At 35.2% G+C, this 16,230-nt stretch overlaps 2 protein-coding genes across 2 annotated transcripts; both read right to left on the reverse strand.

The window, feature by feature from the left end:
- Positions 1-563: 563 nt before the first annotated feature.
- Positions 564-13,865, reverse strand: LOC129951373 (glutamate [NMDA] receptor subunit 1-like). The gene is made up of 10 exons (XM_056063495.1): positions 13,623-13,865; positions 10,207-10,388; positions 9,942-10,119; positions 9,684-9,873; positions 9,298-9,613; positions 9,137-9,229; positions 8,896-9,056; positions 8,720-8,846; positions 6,139-6,413; positions 564-929 (listed from the first exon to the last, which is right to left on the reverse strand). The coding sequence occupies exons 1-10, from the start codon at positions 13,783-13,785 to the stop codon at positions 677-679; spliced, it is 1,938 nt and encodes a 645-aa protein (XP_055919470.1). The 5' UTR covers positions 13,786-13,865; the 3' UTR covers positions 564-676.
- Positions 13,866-13,904: 39 nt separating this feature from the next.
- Positions 13,905-14,986, reverse strand: LOC129951374 (superoxide dismutase [Cu-Zn]). Its single transcript, XM_056063496.1, has 3 exons — positions 14,680-14,986; positions 14,390-14,611; positions 13,905-14,295 (listed from the first exon to the last, which is right to left on the reverse strand). The coding sequence occupies exons 1-3, from the start codon at positions 14,887-14,889 to the stop codon at positions 13,987-13,989; spliced, it is 741 nt and encodes a 246-aa protein (XP_055919471.1). The 5' UTR covers positions 14,890-14,986; the 3' UTR covers positions 13,905-13,986.
- Between the last annotated feature and the right edge of the window lie 1,244 nt (positions 14,987-16,230).

The raw sequence follows: 16,230 nt of genomic DNA on the forward strand, positions 1-16,230 counted from the left end.
ATATTAATACAAAATTGCTTAGCATAATTAACATGAACAAAAATAACAATTATGTAATTTTTGGATTCGACCATTAAAATCTTTTAATATAATTTATCAAAAAAAAAAAAAAAAAAAAAAAAAACTTTATTTTTGATGCGCGTCAATCAGCGAACGAGTAGCGCAGCGGTAACGGAAAGAGCAGCTTCAAAATTAAACACCCTTTCTTGGCCCAAATTATAATGCAAAACCATTTTTAATTCGTTCGAATATCTTTAACTACTATGTACTGTTATTTTTAAATTGATTTATATATTTTAGTTTGTTAATAATAAATGCGGATTGCCTTTTTAGCTTTTTATGTGTATAACAATTTAAAAAAAAAGAAACAAAAATAATTAAAATTGTTAAAACTTTTTCAAAATCTTATACAAAATGACTGTAAGTAGGAATAAATTTAATTGTTTTATTTAAATTATTAAAGAATTTAATTTATTTCTCATAAAAAAAGGAAACAAACCAAAAAAAGAAAAACAACAATTATTACCTATTATATTTAAAGAAAGCAAACAAAACAAAAACACTGAAATTATAAATTAATTATTATTAAACATTACTTATAAACTATGTATAATGGATTAAATTTCGCAACTTAAAATAAAATGAACATTTAAATAAAATATAAGCTTGTTATTTTTTAATTATTAGCATTATCCATATTGTCCATGGCGTAATTACGGTAGCGCATCAACTGCCGATAGACTAAAATTTCAAAGAATATTGCAGCTAAGGCGAATAGATAGCCCCATAAAAGTGTTAGAATAGCAGGCTTTGTATCTACCAAGCTGGCTGTTATGAACTTTCCACCTCCGCCAGTGCATTTGGGTTTCTTAGTGTAGAGAATTGCATTCTCACGTTCCTGTAAACCGTGCTCGTGAATTCGCATCATACTTTACACAACAAAAAGAGTCCCATTAGTTATGATATTCAAAATCTTTGTTCATTTCTTGAATTAGAACTTAATAGCTTTTGGATTTAAAATTTTAACACTAGTTACTGAACATTTAACACCTTAAAATAACTCTTACAAAATGCCTTAGGCAGACTAATAATTTGGGCTGATCGGTGTGGACTGGGTGTTAACCCACACAAAACCGATTTAGTCTTGTTTTTGAGGAGATACAAAATTCCATTTGTCAATCCTTCCTATACTAAAGGAATCCAATTAAAATTCTCGGACGAGGCTTGATACCTGGGTCTTCTTTTAGATAAAAAACTAAATTGGAAACGCAATGTACAAGAAAGAGTCAAAAAACTGTTGTAGGTTTCTTTTCTTGCAAAAAAGCTATTGGTAATAAATGTTAGGCTTGTTTCACACTACACGGTTTTGACCGGACGGCGACATTTTGTTAGAGGCACGAAGAAGAGCATATACGCTTTCATATTTTGCGGTCACGGCAAAATGCCGGCGCCGCGCCGTGTAGCATCCGTCTACTGCCACTACAGTATACGGCAGCCGGACGGCGCGATAATCTTAGTGGCGTAAGTGACGAAATGCATGTTTTTACATTATACGATTGTATTCTTGCACAGTTATCAATATAGAAGAGTTAAAAATGCATTTCATAAATCTTCTTCACAGCACAAATATCACCATCGTTTCAGTATACGCCACCTTAAGGAATTCTTAGATGCTCCTATCACGCTATCTGAGGTAGAATTGGTTATAGAGAAATCTAAAAATGGGAGAGCTCCGGGAGAGGATAGAATACCCTTCGAATATTTTAAAAATCTAACACCAGTACAACAGAATTTTTGAGACAGGTGATGCTCCGGGAAGTTTTCGAGGAGCAATCATTTTCCCACTACACAAGAAAGGAGACCCTTAAGATCCGACTAATTAGAGAGGCATTTCATTTCTCAAAGCAGTGGCAAAGTTTTTTGGAGCAATACTATTCAACTAAGCGAGTGAGTCGAAAACAAGCAGATTTTGCATGAATTTCAAACGGGTTTCAGGAAAAAATATTTAACGATAGACCAAATTTTCTTTTTTGTAAATATTGGCGACATCTATAAAAAGAGAGGGAAAAAGCTGTATGCCGTTTTTGTAGATTTCCCCACGGCTTTTGACTCAATTTCCAGAGAAGCACTTTTCTACAAACTTTTCGGATACGGAATCTCTGCAAAAATGATATCTGTCATCAGAGCAATCTACAAAGAAAATGTTGCAAGGGTATGGGATGGTAAATTCCTCTCAGACGAGTATGTATGAGTGGAAAAAACATCCCTGGCTTAATGTTTGTAGATGATTAAGTCTTCCTATCGAGCACTATAAACGGTATGCAGCTAATGATAAACCGACTCAATCGCTACTGCAAAACCTAGAATTTATCGGTTAATCTTGCCAAGTCGAAAATTATGATTATGAGAAGGGGGTTGGCAGGTTTTCGAGGAGTGAAAAGTAGACGTTTGAGGAGGAACTAATAGAGATTGTTAAAGAGTACAAGTACCTACATAGGAGTCTTAATTGCTTCTAATCTAAACCTAAATAAGCATCTTCAATACTAGCAATCTGAAGCTAAACGAGCTATGTATTCTGTGTGCAGAAGTTGTATTGAAAGGAAGAACATAGAACATGGAACAAAGTATCAAATCTTTCGTACAGCTGCATTATCAATTCTCTTGTAAGGTGCCGCCCAAGTTTGGGGATATATTTTCTTTGAGGCTTTGGAAAAATATCTTCGTATTTTTATACGGAATACCTTCAAGCTGCCTGGTAGTTTCCAAATTATATGTTATACTTAGAAACAGCTATTTTTGGATACTCTAAAATTACATTTCGATTATGTGACTAGAGTAATGGCGATGGGGGAAGAAAGGATTTCAAGGCTGGTTCTCATGCAGCTGATACATTCTCGGGGAACTTGCATTACTGAGTGGAATGAATTGGTATCAAAAACAGTATCAATCACCAATAATAATGAAGCCATTACCGTACGGTTAAAGCCGTATAATGGGTAATTAGCCATTGATCCGGTTTATGCCGTCCGGTTTTTTGCCGTACGGGCAAAACCGTGTAGTGTGAAATGAGCCTTACAATCTTTACAATCTTTTTTCGTACTCGAACTGTGGCGAGAGTTCTTAAAGATCTCAACACTCATAAATCCGCTGGCCCAGATGGTATCCCCGCTATTATTCTGAAGAGGTGTTCTTCCACGCTGGCAAAACCACTGCGTAAGCTTTTCAATCTATCCTATTCTTCTGGGCTCGTTCCGAGTAGTTGGAAAACTGCATTTGTTCAGCCAATTCCAAAAAAAGGCGAATCTTCTTCTCCCACAAATTACCGACCGATAGCACTAACGTCCCTTCTTTCTAAGGTCATGGAAACGCTGATTAATTATCAGCTAAAGAAATATCTTGAGGAACGGAAGCTTCTTAATGACCGGCAATACGGCTTTCGTAGCAATAGGTCCACTGGTGATCTCATGGTTCATCTCACCGAACAGTGGAACAGATCTTTACATCGTTTTGGAGAAAGTAAGATTATTGCACTTGATATTTCAAAGGCATTTGATAAAGTTTGGCATCTTGCTCTCTTATCGAAAATGCGTGCTTTCGGTATCGACGAATCCCTTCTTCGTTGGATTAGAAATTTTCTCTCGAACCGTTCAATACAAGTTGTTTTGGACGGATTCAAGTCTGAAACTCATAAAATAAACGCTGGTGTGCCCCAGGGCTCCGTTTTGTCTCCGACCCTCTTCCTCATTTTTATAAATGATCTCCTGTCTGCTACTTCTAATCCAATACATTGTTTCGCTGACGATAGCACTCTTAGCTTTTCATATTCGTTTCCAGACTCACAACCCTCCTCTTCGGATGTGGAACTGCAACGGCAAAATATGATTAGCTCATTAAATTCCGACTTACACAGCATTGTACAATGGGGAATAAAAAATCGTGTGGAATTTAATGCTTCGAAAACGCAATGCTGTCTTGCATCGTTAAAGCGAGATAAACCGTCTTTGCCACTATCTATGAGTGGCACTTGCATCAACGAAACAGAAAATCTTGACATCCTCGGAATGTGCATCAGCAACCACCTATTGTGGAGCGATCACATACGCGATGTTGCCAAAAATGCCGCAAGATGTCTAGGTTTTTTGAGACGTTGCAAGAAATTTTTTTCTCCGTCTGATCTGGCTACAATCTACAAAACCTATATACGTCCGAAACTTGAATATAACTCTCATCTCTGGGCTGGTGCTCCAGTAACTTATTTAAGCCTCTTGGACAGTATTCAAAAAAGAGCTTTTAAAATGATTGGTGACATTAATATCATAAACTCGTTTACATCACTCGAACATCGACGCAAGGTTTCTTGCCTCACCCTTTTTTACCGTTATTTTAACGGACTATGCTCTAGTGAAATAGCCAGTTGCATTCCTCCCCTTAAACAATTTAACCGTAATACCCGCGCTTCTAGGAATGCCCATCAGTTTACCCTTGAGCCCAACTTCGGACGTACTATGAAGTACAGAGATTCTTTTTTTAGCCGTACTACGCGAATGTGGAACGCCTTGCCACGCTCTATCTTTCCCTGTCATTGCAATGTTCAGAAATTTAAAACCAATGTACACCGACACCTCCTATCCAACCCTTCCCTCTTTTCCTAATGCTCACACTGTGTGTTTGGCATATTAAAGATATAAAAAACCCTTTTAGTGTTTGCTAATTATAAAAAAAAAAAAACCCAGAATCACGCATTGGCTTTACAAATTGGTAATTAGACCGATTTTAGTGTACGGTGTGGCAGTATGGTGGACTGCTTTAGAGAAAGCTGTAAACCACAACAAACTAAATAAAGTCCAACGATCAGCTTGCCTATGTATAAGTGGATCGCTTCGCACGACCCCATCTGCGGCACTGGACACTTTACTATACCTTACACCTCTTGATATATTTAGCAAACTAATAGCTGCAAGCTCTGCTATTCGCCTCAAAGGTTCGTCGCAGTGGACTAACAACAACATTAGCCACTCCGTAATTCTTAGGTATTTAGATTCAATTGCAAAGCACTCTGACTACACCATCCCCCAACTGCAATTCGACAGGAACTTCCAGATTTCTATAGCTCAAAGGTCTTTCTGGGAGGATAGGGCATTTCTGGAAGACGAATCAATCCATTTTTATACATATAATTCAAAAACAAAAGAAGGGGTTGGTGGAGGTGTGTACTCTGAAATTAAGTATCTTATTCTGCATACCCCATGAGTGTAGCTCGTTTCAGTCGGAGCTATTGGCGACAAAAGAAGTATTGTCTTGGCTTAAAGAAAACGTTATGTTTTCTCAGATATTCATGCCACTATAAAATCTCTAAACTCTGTCTCTACAAACTCTATAACAGTCCATAACTGTAGATCATCTTTAAGTTTAATATTCATCTTTGCTGGGTGCCGGGCCATAGAGACATTCCAGGTAACTGCCAGGAACGGTACAGTGCAGCCCATCCTAGCACGTTTGGCTAATACTAGCATACCAATCGCTCCTTGTAAACTGTTGCTAATGCAAGACGCTATGAAGAAGGTTAACACCAGGTGGAACAAAATCACCACGTGTCAGGTGACGAAAAACATCTGGCCAACACTAGATTTAAATCGTTCAAGGTGCTTGCTATCTCTAAGCAGATCGCATATAAGCCCGATAGTAGGTGTCATAACCGGACACTGTCTAGTAAGAAATCACGCCATACGGTAAGGCGTATTCTCAAATGACTTTTGCAGAAGCTGTCTGGACGAGGAAGAGAAGGAAACAGTTCTTCACCTTCTCTGTACATGGCCTGCTCTAGCTCAAAAATGCAAGGATTTCCTAGGAGAATTCTTCTTTAACGATCTAAACGATCTAAATGATATCAGCATAATCAACCTCTCACGTTATGTAAGGGACTCAAACTGGTTCCATTGAGCCTAGGAGGAAGCCTCAATATTCATGTGGTATCACAATGGGCCATTAAACTGGCCAAAGGTGTCCGTTTTCATTATGGACAGCCACTTTAACTAAACCTAACCTACTTAACATTTTTAACTAGAAACTCTAATCAAAGACTGTGATTTTATCATCGTTTTAAATTAAATGGGATGTCAATATTTATTTATTGCTTACCCAATTTTAAGTAGTTCTTTGTAAGAAGAATTCTTCTGGATAGCATACCATGGATCAATGACTTGGAGGTATTGTATTTCTTGCAAGGCACATTTTTCATCTTCACGAAATGTTTCACTTACGACCTTATAACCGACACCAATTTCCATGTGAAATGCAAATAACCCTTCACGCAATAATTCCACGCCTTCCTCGAGTGTCATAAAATTTTCAGAACCATCTTTGTTCAGGATTTTTTGTTGATATATTTGCTGTCTCACTGGATCAGAAGTGTGCTTAAATGAAGAAATATTATTTTTTTATTATATAATTAAAGGGCGTATTATCACTCGTGAGTCGAAAATTCGCCTAAAGTCGAATGTGTTGGCGAATTAACAGTTTGGTGGTATTTCCAATGTCGAACTCCGTAGTTCGTCTTTGGAAACAAAACTGCCAATATTAAAAACTAAAAGTGAAATGTCTTTCATTGTCATAAATGTGAAATTTCAGACGCCATAAAGGACTTGAAAGTAAGACAAGTTTCTAGTACCTGATTGGCCAGCTGCCAAAAAATTACCTTCCAATTAAAGCAACTTAAATAGAAAGTTGACTGGAAAGTAGGTCAAGAAAAATATCCCTAACTATTAAGTCAAGTCTACTTCTATCAAAATGACAGTTGATCATGCTTTTTCATTCAACTAAAAGCTGAACTTTATTACTCTATGATTTATTTATTTTCAGCACAACTCCATTTAATGTTTTCTGTAAATGGTTTCCTTGACAATTCGGAAAACAAAATACGTAATATTTTTTACAATACAAAATACAAATCGTGATGGACTTGTAATTTTTCTGAGGACTGTCTTGTAAACAATAATGTTTTTGGTAGTACTTGTACTATGAATATAAAGTAGTGCCAAGTAAAGTTCTGAATTTAAAATTCATGACACTTTAAAAACTAACTAGTTTCCTGGTCAAAATGTACGTTCAAAGAATGAAGTTGACTGCAAATCTGCCAAATATTTTAAAGTCAGATTGAAGAATATGTATTTTTTTTTGTAAAAAAAAGTAAATAAAAATAAAGATGGTTAGCAGGGTTGTTTTCGAGGATGAAAATGAAGAAGTAACAAATAAAGAAGAAAAAATCATGATTGAGGAAACCCACTGGAAGTACCATATAATTTATAATAAAATTAACAATTACTTTGATAAAATTTAACTAGATTTTTTTAGATTTGTGTTATACTTTCGGCTCAGCAAACACGCATTTAAATATGTTTTAAGTCAAATAAGTTCAGGGTTAAAACAACCCAAATTTCAGCAATTCCACCAATTTTAAAACTTGCGTGCGCACTACGATTTCTCAGATGTGGAGGTTATCAAAATAGTGTAGGAAATGACTTTGAGCTAGGTTTCCCCCAACCTTTGTTAACCCTCTCGTGTAGGAGGTCCCAATGCGTTTAGCTCAAGGGCTTGGTTTTTTAGATGATCCAAACGTCCCGACACCCTTGGCAATGTCGGGGTTTGCTTCCATTAGTTCCACCAACTTTGAAAACTGGGCGTTGTTGGTTCTTTTAATGCTATACCAATAAAAGTTGTAATTATAATTTATTTAATCTGTTCTTACCTTCGTCGATTTTCACTCATTTTTTTATGTCGCAACAAAAAATCTAGACATTAATCAATTAAAAAAAAAAACTGTGATTTTTTCAAAGTCACCAAGAATTCCAGTTGACTGATTATGACAGATTGTAATAGAACGACATTTCAATTGGCTAAATTTTTGAAGTTTAAGGCGAACGTCGACTTGGCGAATCGCAAACAGAATTGCGAAAAAGTCACATTCGCTTATTTTCTAAGGCGACTCGCGAATGATAATACGGCCCTATGAGAACAAATAAAAAGAAAGGGCTATAGTGAGTAAAATTCTTCACGGAATTGTTCCCATCTTCAAAATTTGGGAAGTAAATAACGTCAGAAGCAACCCTTGGAATTAAATCAATAAGTAAAGCCTCAACTATAATATACTTAACCGAGCTTAAGCCAGCTTAAGGGAACGAATCAATACGCAGCCTTATGTCACTAACCATAATAGAGGCTCTGCTCAGTTTCGTTAAATTTCGCTAACTTTTGCGCAATTACTCAAGAGCCATTTAAATGGCTTGAGCTTAAGCAAATGTCAAATTTGAAACGCATTTCGTTTGACATTTGCTTAAGTTACTTGAATCAATTATGGTTACTTTTTGTTTTGACGATAACTTCTGACAACTTTTCGTTCGGTTTTGATATAAGCTTACTTTCGGTTAAGTCTATTATAGTTGGGGCTTTAGTGTCTAGAAGACATTGGCCCTCTTTTTAATATGTGAAATTAATAAAATAATAGGCATTTCGAAATTTCGTCAATGAAAACATTTTGAAGGACAGTTTATTTCCAATAGCCTCCATAGTATTGATTGGGCGCCACTTTAAAATGTTTCTAAGCTTCGTTTTATTAATTGGGCGCCACTTTTAAATGTTTTTACCTCACTTCAATCAAACAAAGTTAATATAACCGTGATTGTTCTGGAAAATGAAGAAAAATAAATTAAATTGATGAACTTACCGTGAAATAATATCTATTAAAAATAGTATCATCTGCTCCGAGCTTAAGACGTGACTTTAGCAAATCATTGAGTGTTTGAATTTTTCTCGAAGGCGATTGCAGTAATGCAACGATATTTGCTGAGTAACTAAACAAATTTTTTGAAGGGCATCAAATTGATGTTACGCCATTATTACCTTGTGTACAAGAACATCAGCATCAGGAATACAATAAACATAATTATTCTTGAAGTCATGCTTCTAGGAGAAACAGCTGAGCCCTGCTGGCATGTGGCACCAAAAACCAAAATAAATGCATCTAACGCCGAAGGATGTAGAACACCAGGATCTGTGTTACCCTGTGTGATGATTTCCAAGAACGAACATATTGAATCCCATTAGGAAAGTAAGTCTTTCAAGTTAAGAACAAACAGTTTACCTCATTTTGTTTGATCTTGAACTCCGACCATGTTGAGAAAACCAAAGCTATCGAAGTCACAACAATCAATGCAATGACAGCATGCCAAACTCGCTTAAATAAAAAGGTACTTTTGATGAAGAACTATAGCTTAATGAAATACTCCTTCCCATCGAGCTTACCGTATCGAAAGGAAGTAAGAACACATTATCAGTATAGGAGAGCTTCGGAGAACGGAAAACAAACTTAGAGCGTGTTGGAGTCGGCATTGCTATATATTCAATAAACTTAATCCGATCAGCCGTAAAGAACAGCGCCGATGCTCCAATATCAGATCGGTTATCCACTAAGTCTCCAATCATTCCGCTCCATTTTGACTCATTATTCATATAGCCCCAGGATTTAACAAATTTAAACTCTATTTCCCCATTGATGAAGTCAGCTAATTGAGTGGTCAATACGTAATTGACTTTACTGAGAGTGTCAATATGTCTGTCCCTAAAATTAAAAGAGAAAGATCTTTGTTGCAAATGTTCCAAGTTCTGAGTGAATGGTAAGTTTTCTTAACAGTCCATCCGTCAAATGGTTAGTTGAGTCATTATGTGTTAGGACAAGGCTTGCCCTAAGCTTAAGTCCTTCTAGATTTCTCCGTCTAATCGAACTAATGTGCGAGTTTCTGGTAAGGTTTAGACTGGTGGTGTTTCTACAGAATCCGAATAATTCCAATATTAGTTCTTGTTCCATTGATTTTCTATATACTAAGTTTAAGTTTATAAACAATGGTTAAAGACCACTCAGACTTAAAAAAAAAAAACATTTTCAAAACCTTGTTTAATAACAGTTCCAGAGTACTCCTCAATCTTGGCCAAACAATAGACCTCACTGCTGGGCGTCACCTCAAGATTCTTGAAGGTTTCTAATATTAATTCATCGGAATCTCTTTCCAATTGACTGACACTATCCAACACAATCCATTTGAAGCGATGAGTTAGCTTTGAGCCAACCTACAATAAACATACAATAGCAAATGAAAAATGATTGCGTGTCAATTACTAATAATTAAGTATCTTGTAAAACAATCACAAACTCACCTCGAACAATAACCGTTGCGTTTGATTGCAATTCAAATCGACAATTATAAGATACTGATGCTCTTCGAGTATTCCATTGGGAAAATTCATAAGGTTAGCATCTGAAATCGAGGCTTGATAATTACGGCTTCCGTTGTGACCATCCAGTTGGCTGAAACGACGATAGAACTCCAAACGAACGTCTATAAAATATGTACAACATGTTAACAGAAATAATGTGAACAAATTTTAAAGACTTTTTTGTTTAAATACAAGTGTGAGAATCTGATAAGAATAATTTAAATTTAATTAAATATTTTATTGAAATGTTTGTCAAGGTGGTTTTTTTTTAAATAAATTTAAAAAGAGCAAATAAAAAGTTATTAATTTCACGAGCTTTTGCATTAGTTCGAGTTTTGATTCGATTTTGTTAAATAAATCGTTTATTTTCAACTTCTAACCAAGGAAGTGTATCGTTAACTTTGTCTTTTTTTATAATTCTCATGCCAGGAGTTATTAATACCCTTTATAGGTTCATATTTAAACACAAAGCCAGAGTTTAGGAAAATAGGGAAGTATTTAAGACGAGATACCGATGTACATTGGTCTTAAAAAGTTTTGAATGACAAAATAGGAGGGAAAAACAGAGTTTTCCAAAGCATTCCACTTTCTCGATGTGCAGTTACAAAAAGGATTTCTTTACTTGACAGGTACTTTGAAATTGAGCTCAAGGGTAAACTGATGAGCATTCCTAGAAGTGCTAGCATTACGGTTGAAGTTTTTGAAGGGTGGAAAGCAACTGGCTAATTCTATAGAACAATGTTGGTAAAAATATCGGTAATACAACGAAATGCATGAAACATGCGGCGGTTTATGTTCTACATGTAAATGTTTCGGTTTATGTTCTACAGCATATCATTTTTAAAGCCCGTTTTTGAAATCTATCCAAGTTTTGTTTTTGAGGCACCTGCCAAGATATGAGAGTAATATTCAAGTTTTGGACGATTCAAGTGCCATTCATGGATAGCGGCATCGAAGATGGATTACGCTTTAACGACCGGAGACCGCATTGAGTTTTTGAAGCATTAAATTCTACACGGTTAATAATTCCCAATTGGACAATGCTGTCGAGATCTGAATTTAATGAGCTTTACATACGCTGTTGTTGAAGTTTCATATCCCAACGACAAGAATTCAAACCTATAAACGAATATGAAAAGCTGAGGGTACTTTCGTCAGCAAAACAGTGTAATGGATTAGAAGTGTTAGACAAAAGATTATTTGTGAATATAAGGAAGAGAGTCGGAGATAATACGGAACCCTGAGGAACACCACCAGCATATTGAACTGTTAGAAAGGTAGTTTCTAATCCAACGAAATAAATATTCATCAATACCAAAATCACGCATTTTCGATAAGAGAGCTTGGTGCCAAAGTCTATTAAATGCTTTAAAAAAGTTTCCAGTAATTCTCATGGTGATTTTATTTGAGGTTTTGAAAAATTTTGAATCTTACCCTTCTATTGTTTTGGAGTATATATTTAGTGCTGATTTTGAATCTGAACTTTTATTGTAAAGGGTGATATTTTAGCTATTATCTGTTTGGCAACCAACACTGGTTTAAACAGCTGACGCACGTTTAGTGTTTTGTTTCGCTGTCAATCATTTTGAGTTTGGTCTATAATTTAACCATGAATTGTCTTACAAACAAACAACACTTGCAAATTATTGAATTTTATTACCAAAATGCGTGCTTATTTATGGTCAGTTACGTTAATATTTTCAGGTTACGTAAGTAAGCAGAATTGTCGATTTTGGAGAGAATATCAGCCAGAAACATTGCAAGAGCTACTAATGCATCCAGAAAAAGTCACAGTATGGTGCGGTTTATGAGCTGGAGGCATCATTGGACCGTACTTCTTCAAAGATGATGCGAATCCTAACGTAACTGTGAATGGTGAGCGCTACCGTGAGTTGATATCCAACTCTGTTTTGCCCAATATGAAAGAACTGGACTTGAATGACATGTGGTTTCAACAAGACGGTGCCACGGGCGCCTAGATCGTGCGATTTAACGCCTTTGCTCTGTTTTTTTGTGGAGCAATGTCAAAGCTCACGTCTATACAGACAAGCGTGCTTCAATTGACGCATTGGAAAACAACATCGAAGCATTTATTCTTGAGATATCGCCGGAAATGATGGAAAGAGTATGCCAAAATTGGACTAAGCGGATGGAACGTTTAAAGCGCTGTCAAGGTCAACATTTGCATGAAATAATCTTCAAACATTAAATTATATGAACCGTACTATCGATTCAAATAAAAATGTTATTAATTTTTTTGAATTTTATGTGTTTTTTTTTAAAGCTTTTAAAAAATCACCCTTCAGCTATGTGACAGACATTTATCAACAATCACCTTAGCCGATTTCACCCCTGTTTTTAATGTCATTTTTATATTTTGTCAAGATAACGGGTTATCAATTTTGCGATTTCCAAAATATAGGGCTGGAGTTCGACATCTGTCAAACTTATTTGTTAAACCAATTTTTTTTTGGAGTTGAAAGTCCGACGTTTGCAAAAATGGACCGCTTAACTAAGGTTACCAAACATTTTCAGAAGAGTGTAATTTGATTATCAGTTGAACAGTGCAATTAATAGACTCATTTTTAATTTGTAGTTTATTAAGTTACATATAAAACACAAAAGTCATTAACTTAATCTGTAACATTTAAGTCAGGTAAGCGTTGGAGAATATCCTGAATAAAGTGTAACTAAGTATTTTCCGCAATTGACAATTCCTAGATTAGGGAAAAAATCAAGTTTTTAAGAGACATTCCGGCTCTTCTTTCAATAAACAAATCTTCAGTTACGATAAAAAGTGGCACAATTATTGGAATTTTCAAATTTAATTTCCAAGGGAAATTTGAATCTCCATATCTCCATTTATCAAAATCTTTCTATCGTTTATTAATAGAAAATCTGAAGTTTTCCATATTTTTCTTCCAAATTCCAATTGTAATTCATCTAATTTATGATATGATGTCAACAATGGGGTTATCCATGTTTAAATTCAGATTTTTTTCAAAAATTGATTTTTTTCGTGGCGCATGGAACCAGATTGGAACTGTTTTTTTGTTTGTCATTGTATTAAAATAACTTCGTTTACGTCTAAATGAGTGTGGTAAAGCATATTTTTTTTAATTGTATAAGTTTTGGTGCAAAGAGGGGTAAATCTGCCGAAAAAATCTATATCTGAGGAATTGATCTTAAATCAAAAATTAATCAATTTATTTATTACTTATTATTTAAATGCAAAAACAGGGGAAATTTTGTATTTTGACAGATCTAGATCAAAAATATAATTTGATTTATTTAACCCATGGAAAACCCCATAAGTCAGTCGATTAAAATGTCCAAAAGCACACAAAAAAACTTACCAAAATCCCAGCAAATCATAATTTGAACTCGGAGTGGAATATTCAAGTAATTTAATAATGATTTTATTGGTTGCACAAACTCAACAATTTCACTTGAACAAACAATTCCATAACCTAATATTAAGCCCAGAAACAAAACTTTCAAAGCCACTGAAGGTTTCATTTTAACACCTTTAAAAATTTAGCTTCAATTGAAATTGAAATTTCAGAACAAGACCTTTTTATATTGATAAAGCAACTCCATACAACGCAACTAATTGAAATTAAAATAAGAAATCAAAATTTATATTTGCACAGCAAATAGAATTAGAAATTTTATTATTATACTCTCATTTGATCAAAAAAATAAAAAAATAAAACAAATTTACAAAGTTGGTGGAGGAGGCATCATGCCTCCATTCATCATACCGCCATTACTACTAGTTATACTAATTACACCGCACGCAATCGCTGGCCCCACGGAATTCTCTTCGTTCTGAAATGCCACTGCATCGGGTAGCGCTTGCAGTGACGAAGAGAAGACCTCGGCGTTCAGGGAATTATTAATGTCAATCGGTTTGCTATGAATCACAATTGAACGTCCAATGATTCCGTGGATACCAAACAGCGTTAGGTAAGAGCTAAGGAACACACTCGAAATACTGCCATCTTCTTTTGTGTCAACATTGCCAATCTAAAAAAAATTAAGTGTGTTTATTTATGAAATTGCAAATAATGTAATTGAATTTAATGCGAGCTTCATATACGAGTAGTCTTAAAGTTCTTACAAAATTGTTGGGGAAATGGCCACCAGTGGATTTGCAGCCCATGCTAACATCTCCAAAGGTGTGGATGTGGAAGGCGTGCTTTCCCACCGGAAGTCCTGTCACGTTAATTGAAAGTTTGACATAATTATTTGCTGGCCATTGGTTAAATGTTACCGATCCTGTAATTGGGGAATCGGGAGCATCTGGCACGATTGTCGCAGAGGCTTGCCACATATTTTCATTCTACACAAAATCGAATCGGGTACATTGGAGTTAAATTAAGTTTGATAAATGATTAATTTTTCACTCACAATATTATAATATAGGGTATGTCCTGGGTTATAGCCAAGTATCGGTACCGTTAAACGTTCGTATCTTTTGACTTTTCCGTTTATAACTTTTATCTGTCCGGCGTCATTGGGAGGTGGTGCCGCTTGACGACGATCAAAAATCCCTTGACCACAACTTATTTCAATTGCACATGCAAAAGCTAGTCCTACCAACAGAACTCGAGAAATCATTGTAAAGCTGTGATTTTTGTATGGTTCTGGTTCTGGTTCCGAGTGATTCTAATAAGCGTGTGGCGCTGTCAATATTCACCTGTCGACTGACTGTTATGGCTCGTGGTAAGGCTAACTTATTGTTAGTTAATTTTTTTGAATTTTCTTCATGCTGATTGACTTTTATAATTATACTTGGACTCATGAGATGATGCCAGTTCGATAAGCGGTCAGTGTGTCATACCATGGGGACCCCTTGCGAGCTTACTATTATTACATTTCATAGTAAGTTTAATGTAAAAGGTATTAGTTTATAGTTTAGATTTTTATTTTAAAAAAGAGATTTGCGTTTAGGGAGAACTGATAATCTTTTATATGCAACTGTTAATGTTCGTTAGGTTAACCCCATATATTCATAGTTCTAATTCTAACCTAAATATAATTATGATAAGTGTTCAAAAATAACGGAGATTGTTGGTATGACAAAAAGAGAAACTACTTATATTTCTAAATGTGTATCGATATAACATTTGTATAAAAATGTATAGGACTAGTGAAAACATTTTTTTAGATGAGTTGATACAATTTGATTTCGTGAAAGTACCGTTAGTGTGTGGAAATCATTGAACATATAAAGTTAACTCTTTAGGTCTTAAAATTAGACTGGGTCATTGTAGAATTCAAAACTTCATTTATTTATTTATAACCAGGGTTAGTATTTTGTTTACCTGTAAAATTTTAAAAAGGCAACACAAAACACTTTAAAAGTCAAAGAAAAGGCTTTTATTACAAAAGCTAGGAAAATAAATAAAAATACACTTAATTATAGTAGCATTGGACTACCAAGATTTTTTTTATAGTTTTCAGGTAACAATCTTCTTCGGTTGTCCCTTAGAAGGGTTTTGAAGGATCTAAACTTCAGCTGAAACGAGTAGAGCTCATCTAAAACTTTCAATATTATTCACTTCAATGTTTCCTAGAAGTTTGAAACCCACGTCGTGGTTTATTACAGAATGTATCTGCTCAATCGTTCTTAGCCCTTTGTTTTGGCAGTAAACTTCTTCAAGGCTTCCTCTGCAATGGGCCCCTTTGCTTTTTTTAAATTTTCTTCAATGTCTTTTAAAACAGGCAGCACTACGCCAATTGATGTCCCTTGATGAGAATATTGTTAGCTTAAATTATAAGCAGGTACAGACTCTCAAATATACCTGAGGGGTCATTCCGTAAATCGATAATCGTTAGACGATAGCGTTTCGACGACAGTCTCACTTCATGTAAGACGATAATCTTCAAAGTGATATCGTCAAAACGATAGCGTTTGCATGATAGCTAAGCAGGTATTGTCTGCTATTAGTTTCCATT

This window comes from Eupeodes corollae, chromosome 3, assembly GCF_945859685.1.
Source record: "Eupeodes corollae chromosome 3, idEupCoro1.1, whole genome shotgun sequence".
NCBI classification, from domain to species: domain Eukaryota; kingdom Metazoa; phylum Arthropoda; class Insecta; order Diptera; family Syrphidae; genus Eupeodes; species Eupeodes corollae.

What these genes read in the sequence shown, in the direction of transcription:
- LOC129951373 (XM_056063495.1), bottom strand. Translation starts at nt 13,785, where the DNA reads ATGAAACCTTCAGTGGCTTTGAAAGTTTTGTTTCTGGGCTTAATATTA. An exon ending in TATGATTTGCTGGGATTTTG is followed by an intron (nt 10,389 to 13,622) that starts GTAAGTTTTTTT and finishes CATATTTTATAG; the next exon opens with ACGTTCGTTTGGAGTTCTAT. An exon ending in AAAGAACTACTTAAAATTGG is followed by an intron (nt 930 to 6,138) that starts GTAAGCAATAAA and finishes TGTTGTGTAAAG; the next exon opens with TATGATGCGAATTCACGAGC.
- LOC129951374 (XM_056063496.1), bottom strand. Translation starts at nt 14,889, where the DNA reads ATGATTTCTCGAGTTCTGTTGGTAGGACTAGCTTTTGCATGTGCAATT. An exon ending in ATACCCTATATTATAATATT is followed by an intron (nt 14,612 to 14,679) that starts GTGAGTGAAAAA and finishes GATTTTGTGTAG; the next exon opens with AATGAAAATATGTGGCAAGC. An exon ending in GCCATTTCCCCAACAATTTT is followed by an intron (nt 14,296 to 14,389) that starts GTAAGAACTTTA and finishes AATTTTTTTTAG; the next exon opens with ATTGGCAATGTTGACACAAA.